General features: G+C 40.6%; 1 protein-coding gene across 1 annotated transcript in view; it reads right to left on the reverse strand.

Moving 5' to 3' along the window:
- Window positions 1–26,825, reverse strand: part of TBK1 (TANK binding kinase 1) — a 355,855-nt gene that overhangs the window by 312,579 nt on the left and 16,451 nt on the right. The window contains exon 2 of the mRNA XM_053716863.1: window positions 18,961–19,077. Within this exon, the coding sequence (XP_053572838.1) occupies window positions 18,961–19,047 (87 nt within the window). The 5' untranslated portion in view covers window positions 19,048–19,077. The remainder of the gene's footprint in view (window positions 1–18,960; window positions 19,078–26,825) is intronic.

Here is a 26,825-nt window from a genome sequence, read left to right on the forward strand (position 1 = left end):
GAGATGCTACTTGTTCAGAGCGGCAAAGAGAATGACTGGGGGGGCGGAGCCTGAGGGGAGCTATATGGACAGCTCTGCTGTGTGCTCTCTTTGCCACTTCCTGTAGGGGAAGAGAATATCCCACAAGTAAGGATGAAGCCGTGGACCGGATACACCAATGTAGGAGAAAGAAAATTTAAGTTCAAACATAAAAGCGCCCATTACTTTATAGAAACCAAAGTACTTTATAGAAACTAAAAAATGGGCAAATATTTGTTTTCAGCATTTGTTTCCTAAACAAAAAGACAACTATGGCCGCAGGCAGCAGCATTTGGCTATTTTCAGGCTGGAATTATTTGTGTTTGTGGATTAGCACTTTTACACAAATTATTCCTGAGACACATATAGATGAATGCTACTGCCTGCAGCCATATTTGGATTAAGCTTTGTAAACTAATGCAAATACAAACTTTTGCCTATAACTACTTTACACTTACATATTTAATATTTACACAACTAATACAATTGTAAAAAAATATTTTTACATAATATCCTAAGGCTAATATTTGATTGAATACATCATTATGTTTAGCTTGCATTTATTGTTTAACCCCTTAATAACCACAGCACTTTTCCATTTTCTGTCCATTTGGGACCAAGGCTATTTTTACATTTTTGCGGTGTTTGTGTTTAGCTGTAATTTTCCTCTTACTCATTTACTGTACCCACATATATTATATACCGTTTTTCTCGCCATTAAATGGACTTTCCAAAGATACCATTATTTTCATCATATCTTATAATTTACTTTAAAAAAAAATTATAAAATATGAGAAAAAAAATGGAAAAAAACACACTTTTTCTAACTTTGACCCCCAAAATCTGTTATACATCTGCAACCACCAAAAAACACCCATGCTAAATAGTTTCAAAATTTTGTCCTGAGTTTAGAAATACCCAATGTTTACATGTTCTTTGCTTTTTTTGTAAGTTATAGGGCCATAAATACAAGTAGCACTTTGCTATTTCCAAACCATTTTTTTTTTCAAGATTAGCGCTAGTTACATTAGAACACTAATATCTTTCAGGAATCCCTGAATATCTATTGACATGTATATATTTTTTTTTAGTAAACATCCCAAAGTATTGATCTAGGCCAATTTTGGTATATTTCATGCCACCATTTCACCGCCAAATGCGATCAAATACAAAAAATCGTTCACTTTTTCACAAATTTTTTCACAAACTTTTGGTTTCTCACTGAAATTATTTACAAACAGCTTGTGCAATTATGGCATAAATGATTGTAAATTTTTCTTTGGGATCCCCTTTGTTCAGAAATAGCAGACATATATGGCTTTGGTGTTGCTTTTTGGTAATTAGAAGGATGCACCACACGTGTATTATGCCCAGCAGTAAAGGGGTTAATTAGGGAGCATGTAGGGAGCTTTTTGGGGTAATTTTAGCTTTAGTGTAGTGTAGTAGACAACCCCAAGTAATGATCTAGGCCCATTTTGGTATATTTCATGCCACCATTTCACCGCCAATTGCGATCAAATTAAAAAAAAAGTAAAATTTTTCACAATTTTAGGTTTTTCACTGAAATCATTTACAAACAGCTTGTGCAATTATGGCACAAATTGTTCTAAATGCTTCTCTGGGATCCCCTTTGTTCAGAAATAGCAGACATATATGGCTTTGGCGTTGCTTTTTGGTACTTAGAAGGCCGCTAAATGCTGCTGCGCATCACACGTGTATTATAGCTAGCAGTGAAGGGGTTAATTAGGAAGTTTGTAGGGAGCTTGCAGGGTTAATTTTAGCTTTAGTGTAGAGATCAGCCTCCCACCTGACACATCAGACCCCCTGATCCCTCCCAAACAGCTCCCTTCCCTCCCCCACCCCACAATTGTCCCCGCCATCTTAAGTACTGGCAGCAACTCTGCCAGTACTAAAATAAAATATATATTTAGGCTTTTTTTTTTTTTTTTAAAGCATATTTACATATGCTGCTGTGTAGGAGCCCCCCTTAGCCCCCAACCTGGCTGATCCCCCACCAAACAGCTGTCTAACCCTCCCCCTCTGCCTTAATGGCCGCCATCTTGGGTACTGGCAGCTGTCTGCCAGTACTCAGTTTATAAAAAAAAACAGTTGCTTTTTCATTTTTTCCCCATTTTCTGTAGTGTAGCTCCCCTACCCACCAAAGAACAAACCCCCACCCCCTCCTAGATACCTTTGACTGTTGTTTTTTTTTTTAATAAAAAGCTTTACACTGAAACTTTTCTGTAGTGTAGCGGTTCCCACCCGCTCCCGCCCGTGCGTGCACCCGCCCGCCGCCCGGCGTGCACGCGCCTGTGCGTGCCCCCATCGCCCCCGCCCCGATCCCGCCCCCCTCTACATTACCCGGCCCATCGATGGCCGCCCACCCGCCTCCCAAGTCAGCTCCCACCCACCAACGTTACCGGCCACCGATGTCCGGTGCAGAGAGGGCCACAGAGTGGCTCTCTCTGCACCGGATGGCCATTTAAGGTTATTGCAGGATGCCTCCATATCGAGGCATCACTGCAATAACCGGAAAGCAGCTGGAAGCGAGCAGGATCTCTTCCAGCTGCTTTCCACACCGAGGACGTGCAGGGTACGTTCTCAGGCATTAACTGCCTTTTTTCTGAGGACGTACCCTGCACGTCCTCGGTCGTTAAGGGGTTAAAGAGATAGAAAGATGAAAAGTTAAATATGCATGAGTGCCAGTGGCATATTTAGGTTATGTGCTGACCTAGGCACAGGTTTTAGACCTTTTTTAGCCATAATAATTTTGGTCAGGCCCAAACACAGATTTCTTGAAATACTTAGTGCTGAAAACCAACAAAACTAAAGGGAACAGCTAAATAAATTAAAGGTTCAGAGTTACCTCTAAACTGTAAGCTCCATTGGCAGTCTCTTCTTATACCACCCCCCCCCCCCCTAGAATGTAAGCTCCTTGGGCTATATCTCCCATTCTATCAGGCCCATTTATCAAAGGGCTTGCGGACCTGATCCGACACTGCGGATCAGGTCCGCAAGACCTCGCTAAATGCGGAGAGCAATACGCTCTCCGCATTTAACATTGCACCAGCAGCTCACAAGAGCTGCTGGTGCAACGCCGCCCCCTGCTGACTCGCGGCCAATCGGCCGCCAGCAGGGAGCTGTCAATCAACCCGATCGTATTCGATCGGGTTGATGTCCGGCGATTCCTGTCCGCCTGTTCAGAGCAGGCGGACAGGGTTATGGAGCAGCGGTCTTTAGACCGCTGCTTCATAACTTGTGTTTCTGGCGAGTCTGAAGACTCGCCAGAAACACGGCCCTTCAAGCTCCGTACGGAGCTTGATAAATGGGCCTGTATGCCTCTAACTGTTAGCTTCTTACAGATATAGCCACCAGCAATCTTGCATACAGAGCTAGACACAGTGCAGGAATGTATAATATAAAAGTAATAATACAAAAATAATTCCAACTGCGTGACGGGGCTGAGCTGCTCAAGTTTGTTCTGTGGAGGACGACTCTGTGGCTAATAATGTGATGTTATGTGGGTGCGGAGGGTTACACATGGGCAGCAAGCTACCAAAAAAAGGCCACCAAGGGCCCATCACCCCTGCTTGCAGAGTGCAGCTTACTCCCCCAGAGTAATCTTTGCCAATAAAATAGTATATGTTCAGCTTTTTATTGTTTTAATCTAACCTTGAAAGGGGCATCCATGCCTATAGAAATATTTATACAGTATTACAATGTTATGCCAACCCAATGGGATGACAATTCCAATGAACATCCAATCAGTGTGTGTGTCATATGACACTCTTGAAGTCCAGCCCTTTGGAAGCTTATGTAAAGAGTGGGTGGGTCTGCTCTATGTCACAGCCCAGCCAAAAGAGAAAATTAAGGGGGTAAGGAACAGAAGATTAGATAGCAAGAAAGATTATAAATCTTGTATTATAAAATATACATACATTTTTTTTAAACAATTATGCGGTTTTGCTTGTACACTAATATATTTTTCATTACAACATTCTTAAAGTCTGAAATTTACTATCACTTTAAGCCAGCCCTGGGTAAAAACTGCAACTGGGACCTTCAAGTCGTACCTTGAGGAAGGCAGTCACAGCACAGTTATCAATCCCTCCGCATCTAGCGCTATAGGTCCAGACTTCCGAGTAAACAGTCAACTCCAAACAAGTACTCCGTTGGTGCCCCCCTCCAATCTGCCGCCCTAGGCAAGTGCCTTGTTTGCCTAGGCAAAATTACGCCCCTGATGGGTGCATTTCAATGTGAAATAGAAGCATTTTTGTATAATTTCATTAACAAAATTGCTTCTAATGAAAGTTATTACTTTTTTCTGCGGCATGCGCACGCACATGTCCTGTGAGGGTCTGTGCACCAGTATTCAAACTTGAATGACACAAATTACGTCTTCACAAGAGCAAAGAACACCCTCTTCAGCTCTCTTACTCTCTTCGCTTTAATACTGGTGCACAGGCCCTCATAGGATATGTGCATATGCTGCAGAAAAACAGTAATAACTTTCACTGGAAACATTTTTGCTGTTGGAAGAATATTGAAAAATGCTTCTATTTCAAAAACAGAATTTATGTTTACCTGATAAATTACTTTCTCCAACGGTGTGTCCGGTCCACGGCGTCATCCTTACTTGTGGGATATTCTCTTCCCCAACAGGAAATGGCAAAGAGCCCAGCAAAGCTGGTCACATGATCCCTCCTAGGCTCCGCCTACCCCAGTCATTCGACCGACGTTAAGGAGGAATATTTGCATAGGAGAAACCATATGATACCGTGGTGACTGTAGTTAAAGAAAATAAATCATCAGACCTGATTAAAAAACCAGGGCGGGCCGTGGACCGGACACACCGTTGGAGAAAGTAATTTATCAGGTAAACATAAATTCTGTTTTCTCCAACATAGGTGTGTCCGGTCCACGGCGTCATCCTTACTTGTGGGAACCAATACCAAAGCTTTAGGACACGGATGAAGGGAGGGAGCAAATCAGGTCACCTAAATGGAAGGCACCACGGCTTGCAAAACCTTTCTCCCAAAAAATAGCCTCAGTAGAAGCAAAAGTATCAAACTTGTAAAATTTGGTAAAAGTGTGCAGTGAAGACCAAGTCGCTGCCCTACATATCTGATCAACAGAAGCCTCGTTCTTGAAGGCCCATGTGGAAGCCACAGCCCTAGTGGAATGAGCTGTGATTCTTTCAGGAGGCTGCCGTCCGGCAGTCTCGTAAGCCAATCTGATGATGCTTTTAATCCAAAAAGAGAGAGAGGTAGAAGTTGCTTTTTGACCTCTCCTGTTACCAGAATAAACAACAAACAAGGAAGATGTTTGTCTAAAGTCCTTTGTAGCATCTAAATAGAATTTTAGAGCGCGAACAACATCCAAATTGTGCAACAAACGTTCCTTCTTCGAAACTGGTTTCGGACACAAAGAAGGCACGACTATCTCCTGGTTAATGTTTTTGTTAGAAACAACTTTTGGAAGAAAACCAGGTTTAGTACGTAAAACCACCTTATCTGCATGGAACACCAGATAAGGAGGAGAACACTGCAGAGCAGATAATTCTGAAACTCTTCTAGCGGAAGAAATTGCAGCCAAAAACAAAACTTTCCAAGATAATAACTTAATATCAACGGAATGTAAGGGTTCAAACGGAACCCCCTGAAGAACTGAAAGAACTAAGTTGAGACTCCAAGGAGGAGTCAAAGGTTTGTAAACAGGCTTGATTCTAACCAGAGCCTGAACAAAGCCTTGAACATCTGGCACAGCTGCCAGCTCTTTGTGAAGTAACACAGACAAGGCAGAAATCTGTCCCTTCAAGGAACTTGCAGATAATCCTTTCTCCAATCCTTCTTGAAGAAAGGATAGAATCCTAGGAATCTTTACCTTGTCCCAAGGGAATCCTTTAGATTCACACCAACAGATATATTTTTTCCATATTTTGTGGTAAATTTTTCTAGTTACAGGCTTTCTGGCCTGAACAAGAGTATCAATAACAGAATCTGAGAACCCTCGCTTTGATAAGATCAAGCGTTCAATCTCCAAGCAGTCAGCTGGAGTAGGACCAGATTCGGATGTTCGAACGGACCTTGAACAAGAAGGTCTCGTCTCAAAGGTAGCTTCCATGGTGAAGCCGATGACATATTCACCAGATCTGCCTACCAAGTCCTGCGTGGTTACGCAGGAGCTATCAAGATCACCTACGCCCTCTCCTGATTGATCCTGGCTACCAGCCTGGGGATGAGAGGAAACGGCGGGAATACATAAGCTAGGTTGAAGGTCCAAGGTGCTACTAGTGCATCTACTAGAGTCGCCTTGGGATCCCTGGATCTGGACCCGTAGCAAGGAACCTTGAAGTTCTGACGAGAGGCCATCAGATCCATGTCTGGAATGCCCCACAGTTGAGTGATTTGGGCAAAGATTTCCGGATGGAGTTCCCACACCCCCGGATGCAATGTCTGACGAATCAGAAAATCCGCTTCCCAAGTTTCCACTCCTGGGATGTGGATTGCAGACAGGTGGCAGGAGCGAGTCTCCGCCCATTGAATGATTTTGGTCACTTCTTCCATCGCCAGGGAACTCCTTGTTCCCCCCTGATGGTTGATGTACGCAACAGTCGTCATGTTGTCTGATTGAAACCGTATGAACTTGGCCCTCGCTAGCTGAGGCCAAGCCTTGAGAGCATTGAATATCGCTCTCAGTTCCAGAATATTTATCGGTAGAAGAGATTCTTCCCGAGACCAAAGACCCTGAGCTTTCAGGGATCCCCAGACCGCGCCCCAGCCCATCAGACTGGCGTCGGTCGTGACAATGACCCACTCTGGTCTGCGGGAGGTCACCCCTTGCGACAGGTTGTCCAGGGACAGCCACCAACGGAGTGAGTCTCTGGTCCTCTGATTTACTTGTATCTTCGGAGACAAGTCTGTATAGTCCCCATTCCACTGACTGAGCATACACAATTGAAATGGTCTTAGATGAATGCGCGCAAAAGGAACTATGTCCATTGCCGCTACCATCAAACCTATCACTTCCATGCACTGTGCTATGGAAGGAAGAGGAACGGAAGGAAGTATCCGACAAGAGTTTAGAAGTTTTGTTTTTCTGGTCTCTGTCAGAAAAATCCTCATTTCTAAGGAGTCTATTATTGTTCCCAAGAAGGGAACTCTTGTCGACGGAGATAGAGAACTCTTTTCCACGTTCACTTACCATCCGTGAGATCTGAGAAAGGCCAGGACTATGTCCGTGTGAGCCTTTGCTTGAGGAAGGGACGACGCTTGAATCAGAATGTCGTCCAAGTAAGGTACTACAGCAATGCCCCTTGGTCTTAGCACCGCCAGAAGGGACCCTAGTACCTTTGTGAAAATCCTTGGAGCAGTGGCTAATCCGAAAGGAAGCGCCACGAACTGGTAATGCTTGTCCAGGAATGCGAACCTTAGGAACCGATGATGTTCCTTGTGGACAGGAATATGTAGATACGCATCCTTTAAATCCACCGTGGTCAAGAATTGACCTTCCTGGATGGAAGGATTGTTCGAATGGTTTCCATTTTGGACGATGGAACCTTGAGAAACTTGTTTAGGATCTTGAGATCTAAGATTGGTCTGAACGTTCCCTCTTTTTTGGGAACTACGAACAGATTGGAGTAGAACCCCATCCCTCGTTCTTTTAATGGAACAGGATGAATCACTTCCAGAAGATAACCTTGGAAGACTATTTCTAGCGCCCAAGGATCCAGAACATCTCTTGCCCAAGCCTGAGTGAAGAGAGAGAGTCTGCCCCCCACCAAATCCGGTCCCGGATCGGGGGCCCGCATCTCATGCTGTCTTGGGAGCAGTGGCAGGTTTCTTGGCCTGCTTTCCTTTGTTCCAGCCTTGCCTTGGTCTCCAGGCTGGATTGGCTTGAGAAGTATTACCCTCCTGCTTAGAGGACGTAGCAATTGGGGCTGGTCCGTTTCTGCGAAAGGGACGAAAATTAGGTTTATTTTTGGCCTTGAAAGACCTATTCTGAGGAAGGGCGTGGCCCTTGCTCCCAGTGATATCAGAGATAAACTCTTTGAAGTCAGGGCCAAACAGTGTTTTCCCCTTGAAAGGAATGTCAAACAATTTGTTCTTGGAAGACGCATCCGCTGACCAAGATTTTAACCAAAGCGCTCTGCGCGCCACAATAGCAAACCCAGAATTTTTCGCCGCTAACCTAGCCAATTGCAAGGTGGCGTCTAGGGTGAAAGAATTAGCCAATTTAAGAGCACGAATTCTGTCCATAATCTCCTCATAAGAAGAAGAATTACTAATAATCGCCTTTTCTAGCTCATCGCACCAGAAACACGCGGCTGTAGTGACAGGGACAATGCATGCAATTGGTTGTAGAAGGTAACCTTGCTGAACAAACATCTTTTTTAGCAAACCTTCTAATTTTTTATCCATAGGATCTTGGAAAGCACAACTATCTTCTATGGGTATAGTGGTGCGCTTGTTTAGAGTAGAAACCGCCCCCTCGACCTTGGGGACTGTCTGCCATAAGTCCTTTCTGGGGTCGACTATAGGAAACAATTTTTTAAAATATGGGGGGAGGTACGAAAGGTACACCGGGCCTGTCCCATTCTTTATTAACAATGTACGCCACCCGCTTGAGTATAGGAAAAGCTTCGGGGGGCCCCGGGGCCTCTAGGAACTTGTCCATTTTACATAGTGTTTCTGGAATGACCAGATAATCACAATCATCCAAATTGGATAACACCTCCTTAAGCAGAGCGCGGAGATGTTCCAACTTAAATTTAAAAGTAATCACATCAGGTTCAGCTTGTTGAGAAATTTTTCCTGAATCTGAAATTTCTCCCTCAGACAAAACCTCCCTGGCCCCCTCAGACTGGTGTAGGGGCCCTTCAGAAACAATATCATCAGCGGCCTCATGCTCTTCAGTATTTTCTAAAACAGAGCAGTCGCGCTTTCGCTGATAAGTGGGCATATTGGCTAAAATGTTTTTGATAGAATTATCCATTACAGCCGTTAATTGTTGCATAGTAAGGAGTATTGGCGCGCTAGATGTACTAGGGGCCTCCTGTATGGGCAAAACTGGTGTAGACGAAGGAGGGGATGATGCAGTACCATGCTTACTCCCCTCACTAGAGGAATCATCTTGGGCATCATTTTTACTAAATTTATTATGACATAAATTACATCTATTTAAATGAGAAGGAACCTTGGCTTCCCCACAGTCAGAACACAATCTATCTGGTAGTTCAGACATGTTAAACAGGCATAAACTTGATAACAAAGCACAAAAAACGTTTTAAAATAAATCCGTTACTGTCACTTTAAATTTTAAACTGAACACACTTTATTACTGCAATTGCGAAAAAGTATGAAGGAATTGTTCAAAATTCACCAAAATTTCACCACAGTGTCTTAAAGCCTTAAAAGTATTGCACACCAAATTTGGAAGCTTTAACCCTTAAAATAACGGAACCGGAGCCGTTTTTATATTTAACCCCTTTACAGTCCCTGGAATCTGCTTTGCTGAGACCCAACCAAGCCCAAAGGGGAATACGATACCAAATAATGCCTTCAGAAAGACTTTTCTATGTATCAGAGCTCCACACACATGCAGCTGCATGTCATGCTGTTCTCAAAAACAAGTGCGCCATACCGGCGCGAAAATGAGGCTCTGACTATGATTAGGGAAAGCCCCAATAGAATAAAGTGTCTAAAACAGTGCCTGCCGATATTATTTTACAAAAAATACCCAGATTAAATGATTCCTCAAGGCTAAATATGTGTAAATATGATCGATTTAGCCCAGAAAATGTCTACAGTCTTAATAAGCCCTTGTGAAGCCCTTATTTACTGTGTGAATAAAAATGGCTTACCGGATCCCATAGGGAAAATGACAGCTTCCAGCATTACATCGTCTTGTTAGAATGTGTCATACCTCAAGCAGCAAAAGACTGCTCACTGTTCCCCCAACTGAAGTTAATTCCTCTCAACAGTCCTGTGTGGAACAGCCATGGATTTTAGTAACGGTTGCTAAAATCATTTTCCTCATACAAACAGAAATCTTCATCTCTTTTCTGTTTCAGATTAAATAGTACATACCAGCACTATTTTAAAATAACAAACTCTTGATTGAATAATAAAAACTACAGTTAAACACTAAAAAAACTCTAAGCCATCTCTGTGGAGATGTTGCCTGTACAACGGCAAAGAGAATGACTGGGGTAGGCGAAGCCTAGGAGGGATCATGTGACCAGCTTTGCTGGGCTCTTTGCCATTTCCTGTTGGGGAAGAGAATATCCCACAAGTAAGGATGACGCCGTGGACCGGACACACCTATGTTGGAGAAATGAAACGCATTTATGCACATTTCATTTTGACATTTCTATGCCTTTAATATCCCTTCAAGTATTAAGAATTTGGACAGTTAGCAGATAAAACGTAAAGGCACATGTTAATTATTGGGCCATTTTTTACCAGAACTATAATGTAAAATGCACTTGTTAACAAGCCAATAATTATCAAGCGACAGATAGTGATCAGCCCCTAAATTACAACTGGACAGTCTGCCAGTTCAGACATGTGATGACATAATTTGCTATATACTCAGAAGGCCATGTAATCAGAGCACTTAATGCAACTAATATCAATAATTTTGAATAGTGTAACACAGATTTACATGATTTTATCTCAAAAAGTATTTGATAATAAAACATAAAAAAAACACATTTCATTGATTATTGTTTTATAGCATGAACATATAATTATTCAACAGTAAAAACAATCTGAATTAAAATAGTATTTTGTCTTTTTTTAAAAATATCTTTTTATTGAGAAAAATAAAATATCAATACAGTTAGTCTTCGACTTGGTCGATAGTAGACAACACTCCCCAGGGGAGAGGTGTTCACCCAGTGGCTATGGAGGTAGCCCTCTGGGACCCCCGGGCTGTTGCCCTACCCAGCAGTTGAGAGACCTTGCCAAACTAGCAGATCTGTTATATCTACATCTACCACACTGTTACCAAAAAGGCCTGCAACCTGGAGATGTAGCACGTATATGGCCTCAGTGTGATTGTCCTGACGGAAGGGCACTAAGTCAGCCTCCTAGAGTTATGGATCAGTAAGGTGCAACTATGTAAAGACCCTGTGTGTACCTGCTTAGCGACCAACATGTCTAGTTGATGGACTCCCTATATTACTCCTGGGCAGCGTGGGAGGCACCAGCAGAACAGCGGACTCCCCCCATAAAGATTATACATAAAGCACATATATAAAGATTCTTGTGTTCATCCTCACAAATAATGCTAATGGTGCACAGTCAAAGGAAGAAGTCAAAATTACTACTCACTCAGAAAAAAACAGTCATGGACCACTTTCATCTTACTCCAGCCGCACAGCCGGATGGCTCAGAGGATGAACTTTCGGATCCTAGTGTCCCCCTTGAAGCCAATCTAAGAGCCTCTCTAACCTCCTTCCGTAGCACCAAAGGAGTGACATCTGGTGACTCATCATCCATGATGGATGCCATCAAAAGGCTTCTAGCAGACCATCATGACTCATTATCCAGGAAGTTTGACAAATCGACTGCTGAACTTAAACGAGATATTGCTTCTTTAGGGGACAGGACTGACACCCTAGAACGAAAACAAGAGGACCTCATAATTGATCATACAAACCTTCTTGCTTACTCCGAGAACCTGGCCTTACAAATATTCTCTCTTGAAGGAAAGCTCGCAGATCTGGAAGACAGATCTCGGAGAAATAACCTGAGAGTCCAGGGAATTCCTGAAACAATTCTCCCGTCAGACCTGGAAAACTACTTGAAGGATCTTTTTAGGGAGATGGTGCCAGAGGCGACTGACTCTGAGCTGCCGATTGATAGGGCACATAGAGTCGCTAGACTACGAACTATTGCTGTAGATAAGCCGTGGGATTTAGTCCTCCGGCTCCACTATTTCACCTTTAAAAATAGGCTAATAAACGTCAACATGAAAAATAAAACACTCCCTGAAAGATTTGAACAAGTACAGTTTTTCCCCGATCTCTCCGCCCACACGCTGTTCTTGAGAAAGACATTTGTTGACTACACCAAAATCCTCAGAACAAATGACATCAGATATTGCTGGGGCTTTCCAGTTAAACTTCTGATCACCAAGGATAGTCAACAATTAATAGCTTCTACCCCACAACAAGCCAAGCAACTACTACAAAGGTGGAAGCTTCACCCGGATGAACCAGATCCACCCACTGCCTCTTCTTATTTGACACTGGCCTTAAGGGCCAATGCACCTGAATGGCAACCTCTCCAGCGCAGGACACCCCATCCTGCTAAGAGAGACAGGCGGGGACACAGAGTCAACCACCATAAGTACTTCCCTGGTTGGACTTACAGAACTTGCCTGTCTAAATGCCTCTTCCATAAAGGTTACCAGCAGTGAACTTTAACATGTATCCTTTACCATTGAACTGACACCAGAGGTAGGCGGGAAGTATCCCATTCTCTACCCTTTGCTAATCTTTACTGTTGAAATGTTTGTTGTGTTGCTGTCCGATTTGTCACCCTAATGGTTGCATTTTGAGGATTGATATGACTCAAGGAGTTCCAAATGTTTATATATGCCTGTTTTAGTTTTCAGTTGGTCGCTGAGTAGTTCTGTTCAGCTACTCTGTTTTTCTCTCTCCACAGATTTAATGTACCTCAGAATTCAAGATCTCCTGTGATTTAGATCAATAATCTTCACCTATAACTCCACGTAACAGGGGGCTACCATTGCCGCCACCATCAATCCAATTACCTCCATGCACTGAGCCACTGAAGGGCTCGGCATGTATTTAGAATCTTTGACTTTCTGACCTCCGTCAGAAAAATCTTCATGGCTATAGAATCTGAGTTCCCAAGAAGGGAACCTTTGTCTGTGGAATTAGTGAACTTTTTTTTCTAGATTCACCTTCCATCCATGAGTTCTTAGAAAGGACAACACTGTGTCTGTATGAGATTTTGTTAGATATGTCGATGCCTGAATCAGAATATCGTCCAGATAGGGCGCCACTGCTATGCCCTGCGGCCTGAGAACCGCCAGAAGGGACCCTAGAACCTTCGTGAAGATTCTGGGTGCTGTGGCCAACCCGAAGGGAAGAGCCACAAACTGAAAATGTTTGTCCAGGAAGGCAAACCTTAGGAACTGATGATGATCCTTGTGGATAGGAATATGAAGGTATGCATCCTTCAAGTCCATGGTAGTCATATATTGACCCTCCTGGATCATTGGTAAAATTGTTCGAATGGTCTCCATCTTGAAAGATGGGACTCTGAGAAACTTGTTTAGATTCTTGAGATCTAAAATGGGTCTGAACGTTCCCTCTTTTTTGGGAACCACGAAAATATCTTAGTAAAACCCCTGCCCCTGTTCTAGTCTTGGAAGGGGACGAATTACTCCCATAGTAGAGAGGTCTTTTACACAACGTAAGAACGCCTCTCTTTTTATCTGGTCTACAGACAATCGTGAAAGAAGAAATCTCCCTCTTGGGAGAAATTTTTTTAATTCCAGTTGATACCCGTGGGTCACGATTTCCAGTCCCCAGGGGTCCTTAACATCTTTTGCCTAAGCCTGAGCAAAGAGAGAAAGGCTGCCCCCTACTAGATCCGGTCGCGGATCGGAGGCCGCCCCTTCATGCTGTCTTGGTAGTAGCAGAGGGCTTCTTGGGTTGTTTACCCTTGTTCCAAGCCTGGTTGGGTCTCTAGTCGGACTTGGCCTGAGCAAAATTCCCTTCCTGTTTTGCGGAGTAAGAGGAAGAAGAGGGTACCCCTTTAAAGTTCCAAAAGGAATGAAAATTATTCTGTTTACCCCTCAATTTACCAGTCTTATCCTGAGGTAGGCGATGACCCTTACCTCCAGTGATGTCAGAAATGATTTCCTTCAAGTCAGGCCCGAATAGGGTCTTACCCTTGAAAGGAATAGCCAAAAGCTTTGACTTAGATGACACATCAGCAGACCAAGATTTTAACCATAACGCTCTAAAATGGCAAATCCAGCATTCTTAGCCACCAACTTAGCAATTTGAAAGGCGGCATCTGTGATAAAAGAATTAGCCAGCTTGAGAGCCTTAATTCTATCGAAAATATCCTCTAAAGGAGTCTCAGTCTTAAGAGACCCTTCTAAGGCCTCAAACCAGAAGGCCGCCGCAGTGGTAACTGGTACAATGCATGCCGTTGGTTGCAAGAGGAAACCCTGATGAATAAACAATTTCTTTAGAAGACCCTCAAATTTCTTATCCATAGGGTCTTTGAAAGTACAGCTGTCCTCAATAGGAATAGTTGTACGCTTAGCCAGGGTAGATATAGCTCCTTCTACCTTTGGGACCGTTTGCCAAGAGTCCCGAACAGTGTCAGATATAGGATACATTTTCTTGAAATTAGGAGAGGGTGCGAACGGGATACCCGGTCTGTCCCATTCCCTCTTAATAATCTCCAAAATTCTCTTAGGAACCGGAAAAACATCAGTGTAAGCAGGTACCTCTAAGTATTTGTCCATCTTACACAATTTCTCTGGTGGTACCACAATAGGGTCACAGTCATCCAGAGTCGCTAAAACCTCCCTAAGTAAAAGACGGAGGTGCTCAAGCTTAAATTTAAAGGACATGACGTCCGAGTCCGTCTGAGGTAATGCACTTCCCGAATCGGAAAGTTCCCCCTCAGATAGAAGTTCCCTAACCTCCAATTCAGATCCCTGTGAGGGTACATCGGAAATAGCTAACAACGCATCAGAGTGTTCAGCATTCACATTGACCTCTGTCCTACTGCGTTTACCCAGTAACACTGGCAACTTAGATAATACCTCTGTAAGGGTAGTTGACATAACTGCAGCCATATCCTGCAAATGAATTAGACGCGGTTGAGGAACCAGTCGTCGCTTGGGTGGGCGTTAAGGTTGAGACGCTTGGGGAGAGGTTGGCGGTATACCCCGATTCCCCTCGGACTGAGAATCATCTTTACACACATTTTCCTTACATAAAATTTGTGCTTTACATTGTAAGGCCCTCTCAGTACACGAGGGACAAAAAATCAGAGGGGGTTCCACAGTGGCATCTAAACACATAGAGCAAGGAGTTTCCTCCTCAGTGTCCGACATGTTAAACAGACTAGCAATACTGATAATAGTCGTACCTTGCTAAATATTGAGCTCTGAATGAAATTAAATGCGAAAAAAATTAAAGCCCAAAAAAACTGTACTACGCCTTTAAATTTTAAAAGCGCAACTATTTTACTGAAAAACTGCAAAAACGCTTTTTGGCCAGAAAAAACTATTTTAATGTGTCCAAAATACTCCCTTAATATTGCATCCACTTGCTAGATATGCAAAAATACAATAAAATATCAATTAGAACAAGATCTTATTAACTATTTAAATGTTGGCCCCTGCACCACACCACAGCTCTGCTGTGGCGCCTACCTGCCCCTGGAATGAACCTGTTGTAGGGATATAGCGTGAAAGGACTTATCAATAGGACTGTAGACAACGTAGGCCTCCAGCCTCTGCTTGCTATGCGATCCGGAAGAAAACTGCATGACTGAGCGTGCAAAAATAGGCCCCGCCCACCGTGGGCGTACTCTAATCCTGACTAAGACCCGCATGGGTCGCAGTACAAACAACATGTATGACTGAAACAAAAAATATATGCCATGTGCCCTCTAATGCAGACAAAATCGTAACACAGAGTCCTGCATCCAGTAATAAAATAAACCGCATCTCCCAGCGTCCAGCCCAAGATAAGCCACAAAGGTCTTTACATACTTTTGGCAAATAAAATAAAATAAATAAATAAAATAAAGGGATAAAATAAAGGGATTTCAGGTACACCATTTCTTTTTCATTAGTGCATACTGCTTACCCTTCCTCATATAGGGGACAATGTCAGCCTGTTCTGATGCATCAAGTCTCCCCAGAAAACAAAAGACTGAACAGCTTGTAGCAACACACCGTTCTCCACACTGAAGATTTTCTTACACTACCTTCAGCTGTGCTGTGGGAACCATCATGGATCTTAGATAATGTTTGCTAAGATCATCAACATCAGGGCAGAAAATAATATGTCTCCACTCCTCTTGGGAAGTAATAGACTGACGATTTGCCCCTGAGAAAAATAGTACTCTCTGGCACCATTTTAAAATAAAAAAGCTTCTTGATTGAAGAATCTAAAACTAACACCTCACTTTACCTCTTCCTATTACTAACACAGGCAAAGAGAATGACTGGGGGTGGAGGGAAGGAAGGAGCTATATATACAGCTCTGCTGTGGTGCTCTTTGCCACTTCCTGTTAGCAGGAGGATAAATCCCAGAAGGATGAAATCCGTGGACTCGTCATATCCTGTAGAAGAAAACATGCCGTAGCAGGACACGAAGGCTATAACGAAAGGCAAGACTTACCTCCGTCGGGGTAACTGACAACCCTGACCCCGAGGATTGGGCCCCTGAACCTCAGAGGAAACCGCTGCCCCAGAGAGCTGATCTGACCCAGACGATCCCCCGTCTGACGAGCCCTGGTTAACAGAACACGGACAATGACTCAGCAACATCTCCCTTCTTGGAAGATGTAAATGTGCCAATGCCATAGATATGGCCACGCGGAATTGTGCCGTAACCTCTGGAGTAAACAAGCCGCCTTCTGGAGAAGGAGTAGCAGCATTAGGGACACCTACTTGCGTAGCCAAAGAAGGTTCTAGGGTACTCGCCTCGCAGGATATAGGGTCTGCAGGGGCAGATGGCTCGGCGGACTCCAAGTTCCCCGTTTCTGGAGAAAAGAGCACTATAAAGTGGTATGTGGAACATAACTGATGGGCGTGGATTACCCAGGCCATTTCATACTCTTTGCAAGAAGTAGAATCTGAATTAGAGACATCCGTCTCCAAAAAATCAGAATCCCCCATAACTTGGATAAAAATTATGGATAGAAAAATAAAAACTGGCACCTTACACCTCAAATGGCTGGGGCACCCACCACCTCCTATGACTTAGACAACTAGTGAAACAGACTCTCCCCTTCGCCACACGGTCAGGAATACGGAAAGGGAGACTAGAAACGTGACCGCGTCTAGTCACAAGGTACACCGTGCAGGCCTGAAAAAAAAACGCGCCAAGGCTACAAGGGATGCACAGCCTGACAAAAAAGACTGTTATGTTCCGATAGCCACGAGCCCAAGAGACACTACACATTAGCAGACAGAATCATATAACAAACATGATTAAAGTCCCCCCTGTTCAATAACCCCCCTCAGGAGATATTAACCCTTGATTCCATAAGATAAAAGAGTCTGAGACCCTGCTTCTTTGATTACATTACACTTCACACATTGGAATAAAATTAAACGATCTTACCGGAATCTACGCCGTGGAACAGGAACACGGCCCTTCAAGTGTGACAGATAGTAGCCTCGCTTCTGACATGGACTTGCGTGAACAAAGCAGAAGCGAAACTTGCCAACGCCGATTGCCAAGTAGCTGTTAATAGGAGTCAGGATGATTTTGCAGAAAGACTCTCCCTGCATCTCCGGACTCTAACTTTCATCCATGCTCTCACTGAGAGGCTGACAGGACTACTTAAAACTCCAGTCCCATTTCGAAGAGTACTACCCTCCATAAGAGACTATCTTTAATCTTCCGACACTTCTCTGCCAACCTCCTGTGACGAAAGGCAAAGACTGACTGGGGGATGAGGGAAGTGGGGGAGGTATTTAAGCCTTTGGCTGGGGCGTCTTTGCCTCCTCCTGATGGCCAGGTTCAGAATTCCCACAAGTAATGAATGAAGCAGTGGACTCTCCTCCCATTAAAGTGATGGTAAATTTAGTACATTTTAAAAGTAAAGTATTACTCCTCCAGTCTGTACAACCTAAATCGCTATCTTTATTTAAAAAAAATCTCAAACATTTGATATTAAATTTAGATGGGACTTACTGAGCGTTATCGCTCCTTACTCCACCCCAGGCATTACTTCCTGAACTGTTCCATTACCAAGTTAGAGAGCGGAACCACCCGCTCTCTATGTCATTAGTAGGGCATCTTGGACTTCACTTTTCACTCTGCGCATGCAAGTCATTCCTTATGCAATACATAGTACTGTATACAAATAGTATTGCAAATAAAATGAATTAAAAATTGCGCATGCGCTTACATAATCTAGGGCGTGTTTGCTTAAACACGTGTCGCCGACTGGCCTGAATTTCTATTGGTATTGAAAAAAACGTGACATCAAGAAATCAATGGCGGCGGTTTTACGGGTGGGGGAACGAAGGTGAATGTGAGGCATTTAAATATTAAATATTTACAAATACAGACAGATTGCGGCGGTTTCATGAATGAAAGTCACTTTATTTTTTTATTTTCTATACAATCGCATGTTTGACTGGGTCTTACTTTACCATCACTTTAAGATGGAAAATGCTTCTATACATAACTGAGGTGCATCTATGTGGACTCCAATTTTGGCTGGAATATTCCTTTAAGGTAAAAAAAAAAAAAAAAAATACAAAATAAAAAAAAATGATAGTTTACATTTACAGCAATCAGCAATGTCTTAATCTGCAGAATAATGTCCTACTTTTAAATATCACACCAGTATGCAATTCTGTGTATATATAGGGGTATAATGAGTACTAAAGTCAATTGTTATACATAACAGATGTACCCAATAAAGCAATGAATTGCAAAAAAAAATATTGTGCAAAAGGTTTTAAAAGCATTTAAAGGGACAATTTACACTCCAGCTGAAAGGTAATTTTTCGCGGAGATAAATGCATTTGTATAAGAATATATTTAAGCATGAAGTAAAAACAAACTAATCTTGCCAACCCACATCATTTGTACACTGGCCAGTGGCCATCTTTGTTTAGCAATGTCAAAGCAGCTTGAAAATAAATAGTAATCAGTGGGATTTTAAGTAATAAACATCTACCACCTACTTTGTTACGCCCACGGAACACATTTGCCGTTGCTCCTTGTCCTAGCATATCAGATAGTAGCCAGAGATAATTTGCTGTGCTCTGCATTTTGTTCAGTTACGAATTTCCTTAAATCACCTGGAAACATATCAAATATATAGATTGTTACTATTCAACGCATATCATTTTTTTTTTTTCTCTTTCTTTTTATTGAGTTTTTCAAACATATATTATAGACATAGTAAATAAAAAATAACATCTCGTTACCAATATTACTTTTTTACCTGTATTATTACCGTACAATAATAGAGTTCTGCTCTAGAAATCATAATATCATCATATCAGTGATAGAATTACTTCATCATCTTCATCTATCATTAATACCTTCCAAAATAATTTTTTAGATCATATAATACGGATTACAACTCACAATCATTTGGGATTTAATAACCCTTTATTGTGGACTCTATAGATACTTTCTATTGTGGTCGAGGCGAGAAGGGAAAAAAATATATATTTTCCTCTTCTCTTCCTCCTCCATCCCATTCCCTCCCTCTTCTCTCTTCCCCCCCTTTTCCTCTTTTAATCAAAGACGAGTCTTGTCTTTCCCTAGACCCCAAGCTGAGCTATATCTATCCAATAATGGGGCAGCTCATTCTCTAATACTAAGGAAAGAAATATTGGTGAATTCTGGAATCTAGCGATAAATTGCTGTTGCAGAGGTAATGGCCAAGCACAGATATATTTTCTCCATTTTGCAAAAAAAGCTCGGAAATGTACTTCCGTATTAATTTTAACATCATAGGATTCAATTGTCATTTGAATAGTTAATACGTTTATTAATTCGGGGATCGTAGGTATCTTTGATGTTTTCCACTCTTTAAATATTTGATTTCTAACTGCTATTATAATAAAATTAATAAAGAGTTGTTCTCCTTTATCTCTTCTTTCTGAGTCTAACAAAAATATCTGCTGAAAAGAGATAGTGATTTTTTTTTTCAAGATAATTATTTAACCAGTAGTTAACTTTTCTCCAATATTGGTTGATTTTGGGGCAAGCCCATATACAGTGAATAATATCTGCCATTTCTTTACTACATTTGAAACAACGGCTTGTTTGTCTATTCTTAGAGATCTTATATAACCTATATGGGGTTAAATAGTAGTTGTTAAGTAACTTTACTTGAGCTTCCCGCCAACTTATATTACTTGTTGCTAGGGATGAGAGAGATATACTTTTTACTATCTCCTGTTCTGTAATATTTGGGATTATTTTCATTATACTTTCTTTTAATTTTCCTATATTATTTCGACCTGACTTTACAATTAAAGAATCATACCAGTAAGACGTTGACCTTCGACCATTCTCATATAATTTTATTCCATTGGGGATCTCTTTAGTACTCCACTCAAAACCGCCTATTCCAATCACTTGCCTAGCATAGTTCCTTATCTGCAAATAAGCATAAAAGTTCCTAGAAGGGAGAGCAAAATCTACCAGAGAGATTTTCAAATGATTGAAATGTCTCACTACCATCCTGGAAGATTTGGGCCACATTAACAAGTCCCTTTCTTTTCCATTCTCGGAATACCCGATCTCGAATCCCAGGAGTAAAGTCAGGGTTACCTGTAATAGGAAGTAGCTGAGATAACCTTGGATCATGTCCCAATTCCCTACAATACTTCTGCCAAGCGAGAATCACATTAACAAAAGTCAAGCAATATACAATGTTACCTGGTAACCTCTTTATCGGGCAGTGCAACAAGGCTCTCAAGTCAAACGGATTGACAAGTCTTGTTTCTATTTGATAGTATGTAACGTTATTTGCTTCCGTTATCCAATCTATCGCACATTTTATCAGACAGGTCCAATTATAATATTCTATGTTAGGCAACGCTAGTCCCCCAAATCTCTTGAGCTGAGTTATTCTGATCCTTGAAATTCTAGGTCGGATCTTTCCCCATATAAAAAATGAACATGCAGAATAAAACCTTTTGATGTCTTGCTTCGTGATAAATAGCGGGAGGTTGTGCATAAGGTACAACATTTTTTGGGGAAAAATTGTCTTTATTAACATAACCTTAGCAGAGATAGAGAGGTAGTACAGTTTCCAATTTTTCATCTCGTTTATCATATTGGCAAATCTATCCTCATAATTAAGCTTGTACCAGTCACCTGGATTTTTAGAAATTTTAATGCCCAGATATGTCATTGTTTCTACTTCTTTAAAGACATGTGTTAAATTACTATGCGTGGTCTTATAGATCCATAAAATCTCAGATTTTGTGGGGTTGATTCTATAGCCTGAGAATGTACTAAAATCATTAATCAACTCAAGAGATTGGGGGATGCTTCGTCTTGTATCACTTAGGTATAGCATCAAGTCATCTGCATACAGGGATAAGATGACTTTCTCATCTCCCAGTACCATTCCTTCTAACTCTTGTCTGAGATATATTGCCAATGGTTCTAGCGAGACATCAAAAAGAAGGGGAAACAAGGGACATCGTTGTCTCGTACCACTCTGTAGTGTAATATATTGTGACAGAAGGCCATTGACTAGCATCTGCGATCTTGAGTTTTTATATATTTTTCTAAGCATATTGACAATATTACCGGAAAACCCAAAATTTTCAAGCGCCAAAAACAAGTGTTCCCATACAATCGAATTGAAAGCCTTTTCAGCATCTAAAGTGACTAAGGCCAGATCTGTTTTTATCTTAGTTTTCTCCCTTCTTTTATTATAATAATTATCTATAGCCAATAATGCTTTCCTAATATTACGCGATACATTTCTTGCTGGTATGAATCCTGTCTGATCACTATGAATTATTGTTCCAATTACTTTTTTGAATCTTTGAGCTAAGATTGCCATCAACAGCTTATAGTCGTTATTTAAGAGAGATATAGGCCTATATCCTCCTGGGTCCTCTGGGTCTTTACCTTTTTTATATATAAGCGTGATAATGGAGTCTGAAAAGTATAAAGAATTCATCTGACTTTCACAGAGATAATGATTAAATACCGGTAATTTAGTTAAAGTGATCGTTACCTCTTTATTTAGAATTTTGTAGAATTCGGATGGTAGCCTATTGGGGCCAGGGGCTCAACGCATATCTTATTATATGATCTTAATCTGGATATCATAAAATCCTAAGAGAACTCTATATATTGGCACAGTGAACAACAATGTTGTACTTTCACCAATATAAAGGTGACACAAAAATTTAAAGGGACAGTCTACTCCAAAAAATGTATGGTTTAAAAAGAGAAATAATCGCTGTATTACCATTCCCCAGTTTTGCACAACCAACACAGTTATATTAATATACTTTTTACCACAGCGATTAACTTGTATCTAAGCCTCTGCAGACAGCCCTCTTATCTTAGGGCTATTAATTTATTTATTATCTATTGACTTGCATTTTAGACAATTAGTGCTGTGTCCTGCACAACTCGACAGGAGAAAGCGCATTATCATCTATATGGCACACATTAATTAGCAGTCTCTTGTTGTAAAATCCTAATACAAATGTATGTGATAAGAGGTTGTATGTAGTGGCTTAGAAACAGGTAGAAATTTAGAGGTTTAAATGTTATAAAGTAAATTTATATAACTATGTTGGTTGTGCAAAGCTGGGGAATGGGTAGTAAAGGCATTATCTAACTTTTTAAACAATAACCATTTTTGTGTAGACTGTCCCTTTAACAGACAGATTGTCTATTTAAAAAAAGAAAGATATACAGTATGTACAATGGCAGTTAAAGTGGAATGAACAGTATCCAAAGTACCTTAAATATACAAGGATGACAAGTTGGGCATTATTAAATTGGATTACATTGCTTTAAAAAAAACTGGTGATAGATAAAAAAAATCTTTTTTCCCTCTTTCATATATTGCAATAGGCATACACTTCTGAGCCCTAAAACATCATAGTACTTAGAGACCTTTTATACACTTTAGATTTCATTTGCAGGACGTGAAGACCTGTAATAATGCAATTATTTGAATTATATTTTATAGAAATACATACTTAACCCCTTTACTACCGGGACTTTCAGAAAAGAACATGCCCGAAATACCAAAGAATTTTTAACATTTTTGCTATCACTCCATTTAAACCAAAATAGAGCCTTGATTATTTTATTTTTTTTATTTACCTGTCAAAACTATATAATTTTTTTTTTTTTTTTTTTTTTTTTTTTTTTAAGTAGGGCACCCAAGGTATTGGTCTAGGCCCAATTTAGTATAAATCATGCCACCATTTCACCGCCATATGCTCATATAAAAAAAAAGAAGTTAAATTTTTCACAAACTGAGTTTCTCACTGAAATTATTTACATGTCTTGTGCAATCATGGCACAAATGATGCACAAATGATTGTAAATGCTTCTCTGGGATCCCCTTTATTTAGAAATATCAGACATAGATGCTTTGCCATTGCTTTTTGGTAGTTAGAAGGCTGTTAATTGCAGCTGCGCACCACACTTCTATTATTCCCGGCAGTGAAGGGGTTAACCAGGTAGCTTCAAAGGTTAATTTTACCTTTAGTGTAGAGATAACCCTCCTACCTGACATTTCCAACCACCTGATCCCTACCTGATCCATCTCAAACTGGTCACCACCTCTTAGGTACTAGCTGACAGTCTGCCAGGATGAAGATATAAGGGATTTTATTTTTTATTAAATATTATATATATTTTTTATATTTTCTGTAGACCAAGTCATACATTGCTGCTCCTGAGCCTATCCATGTATGTTTTTCAACAAAGGATACCAAAAGCGCAAAGTTAAATTAAATATCAGTAAACTAAAAAGGTTCTTAAAATTTCACACTCTATATGAATTATGAAATTTTTACTGTACTGTCCCTTCAACACAGCAATCAGAATATCCACTATTGCTAAAGAACATCTCAGCAGGACAAAATTTCATTGCAATGCTTCTCACAAATATAAAGTCAGGTAAATTACAATGGGACTGAGTATGAAACTTTGTACATAGAAACAGATTCTGACGGCAGATAAGAACCATTGACACAAGCCTGTGTAAATTTATTTAGTTATGACGATAGCCTTATGCTCAGAGGCGTAACTAGAAACCACAGGGCCCAGGTGCAAGAATCTAAGAAGGATTTTAAGCTGGGCCCCAGCCCTTGGGGGTCCAGTTGCAATTGCGACCTCTGCACGCCCTGTACTTTCGCCCCTGCTTATCCCAGGCATTCTCTAAGTCCCCCATAGTAGGGTTTGTCCTTATCACATCTAAAATAAGTTTATTCAAGGAATCAATCACCTTTTCTGTGAAGTACTTCAGCAAATTACTTCTGAACCTAATACCCTTCATCTTGAGGTCATGACCCCTTTGGAAGGGGGGGGGGATACCCCCAGCCTCAGCTTTGCTAAGCCCTTTAATATACTTGAAAGTCGCACTAGTGGAGCCAGAAGCAAATTTAAGTTGAGTCAGTAAAACTGTACGAACTCAGATATAAAATCTTAATAAACTACACTTTTATGGAGACATAAAACACAAAATATTCACATTAAGTATATTAAAAAACACTATTTAAACAACATGTTAAAATATTTTAAATTGCATGAAAAGCAGACATTAAAACTGTTTATTTCATTTTGAACCTAAAAGGCAGTGCACACTGATTGGTAGGAGAGTATACACACGTATCCCTTTGAAATCTCTATGGAACAAACAGAGGCACACCCCACAAATATAAGACTGAAAATACTTTACATATTAAATAGGATAATTTATTTAAAAATACAGAACATAACATAACAAAATACCTGCTTTTAAATGGGCAGTCTACTCCAAAAATGTTATGGTTTAAAAAGATAGATAATCCCTTTATTACCCATTTCCTAGTTTTGCATAACCAACACTACATTAATATACTTTTTATCTCTGTGATTACCTTGTATCTAAAGCCTCTGCAAACTGTCCCCTTATTTCAGTTCTTTAACAGACTTGCATTTTAGCCAATCAGTCCTGACTCATAAATAACTCCATAGGAGTGCATACAATGTTATCTATATGGAACACGTGAACTAGCGCTGTCTAACTATGAAAAAACTGTCAAAATACACTTAGATAAGAGGCGGCCTTCAAGGGATTAGAAATAATCATATAAGCCTACCAAGGTTTAGCTTTCAACAAAAAATACCAAGAGAACAAAGTAAATTTGATGATAAAAGTAAATTGGAAAGTTGTTTAAACTTGCATGCCCTATCTGAATCATGAAAGTTTAATTTTGACTAGACTGTCCCTTTAAATTCATTAAAGCACTTTACGCCCCCTTTAACACAAATCTTAATGCAGCACCTGATCTGGAGACTATTAGGCCTATTTATGATGGTGCGAGCGGACATGATCCGATATAACGGATCATGTCCGCTGCACATCGATAAATGCTGACAGCATACGCTCTCGCCATTTATCATTGCACCAGCAGTTCTTGTTAACTGCTGGTGCAATACCGCCCCCTGCAGATTTGCGGCCAATCTGCAGGAGGTGTCAATCAAACCGATAGTTGATTTCTGTCAATTTCTGCCCGCCGCCTCAGAGCAGGAGGACAGGTTATGGAGCAGCGGTCTTTAGACTGCTGCTTCATAACTTTTGTTTCCGGCGAGCCTGAAGACTTGCCGGCAACACGGGGCATCAACCTCTATACGGAGCTTGATAAATATGCCCCAATATCTTTTGATGACTTCTAGAAACTGCAGAGAATCTGTACAGACAGCACAAATAGCTGGACCAGTGTGTAATAGTCTTCTCTTTACAGCCATGTTACTCGCAGAGCCTTTACCGGCAGATCACATGCATCCTCAAGATGAATCATTTTTTTAAGCCGCCTCAGTAATGAAAGTTACTGTAATACCCACATTAATATTTTTTATATATATTTATATTGAGCTTTTATGAAGGAGTAAGATTTTAAATATTAAGGAGCTGGATTCAGTTTTTCTGTGCAACTCCACAGTTCAACTACTATATCATATCACCTCCTTCTCTCCTCTAAATGTAGAGAGCCAACCAATACACTTATTAAAAATAATTCAATAATTAAAGAGACAGAGCATGAATAGTTAAGAAATTTAAATATAAGAACCATAAAACTACATAGCTGTTGAGAGATAGTTTAAAAACGCGAGTATAACTTTTTATTGTACTTGAATGTTGTTTTATAGGGGGGGGGGGGGTATATGTAATTAAGAAATGTAATAACAATTCATGCTGTGTCTCTTTAAATCAAACTGCTTTTCTTTTTTTTTATTATAACTATATTTAATTATTTTCTTCTCTTTTTATAAATATATTTGTTGTTTGAGAAATAAATTTTAGTGTCTCTAACTTGACTAAAGAACTCACTTATGCTAAATCACAACAGAGAGTAATCATTGCAAAGCGAAAATGGAAAGTTTAAAATATTTAGCTACTGGACACTTTTTCAGCAGCGTAAAAATAAATTTAAAAATAGAACTAATACACATTATCTCCCAGTATAAAAAATAGCTCATACAAAGCAACGCTATTCTTGAAATTATTCACTGTACTTGTTCAGGAAATTGCTACTGCACAAGTATTATAAATACTTCCTGTTTTCACTTAGTGAGCATGCAAGTCTAAGACTGTAATAAGACTTATTTTAAGTTAAAGGGACAGTCTAGTCAAAAATAAACTTCCATGAATCAGATATGGAATGCAATTGTAAACAACTTCCAATTTACTTTTATCATCAAAATTTGCTTTGTTCCCTTGGTAGGCTCATGTGCTAATTTCTAAGCCCTTGAAGGTTGCCTCTTATATCAGTGCATTTTGACAGTTTTTCCACAGATAAACAGTACAAGTTCATGTGTGCTCACGAGTTATTTA

The sequence above is a fragment of the Bombina bombina genome, chromosome 6, assembly GCF_027579735.1.
Source record: "Bombina bombina isolate aBomBom1 chromosome 6, aBomBom1.pri, whole genome shotgun sequence".
Classification (NCBI taxonomy): domain Eukaryota; kingdom Metazoa; phylum Chordata; class Amphibia; order Anura; family Bombinatoridae; genus Bombina; species Bombina bombina.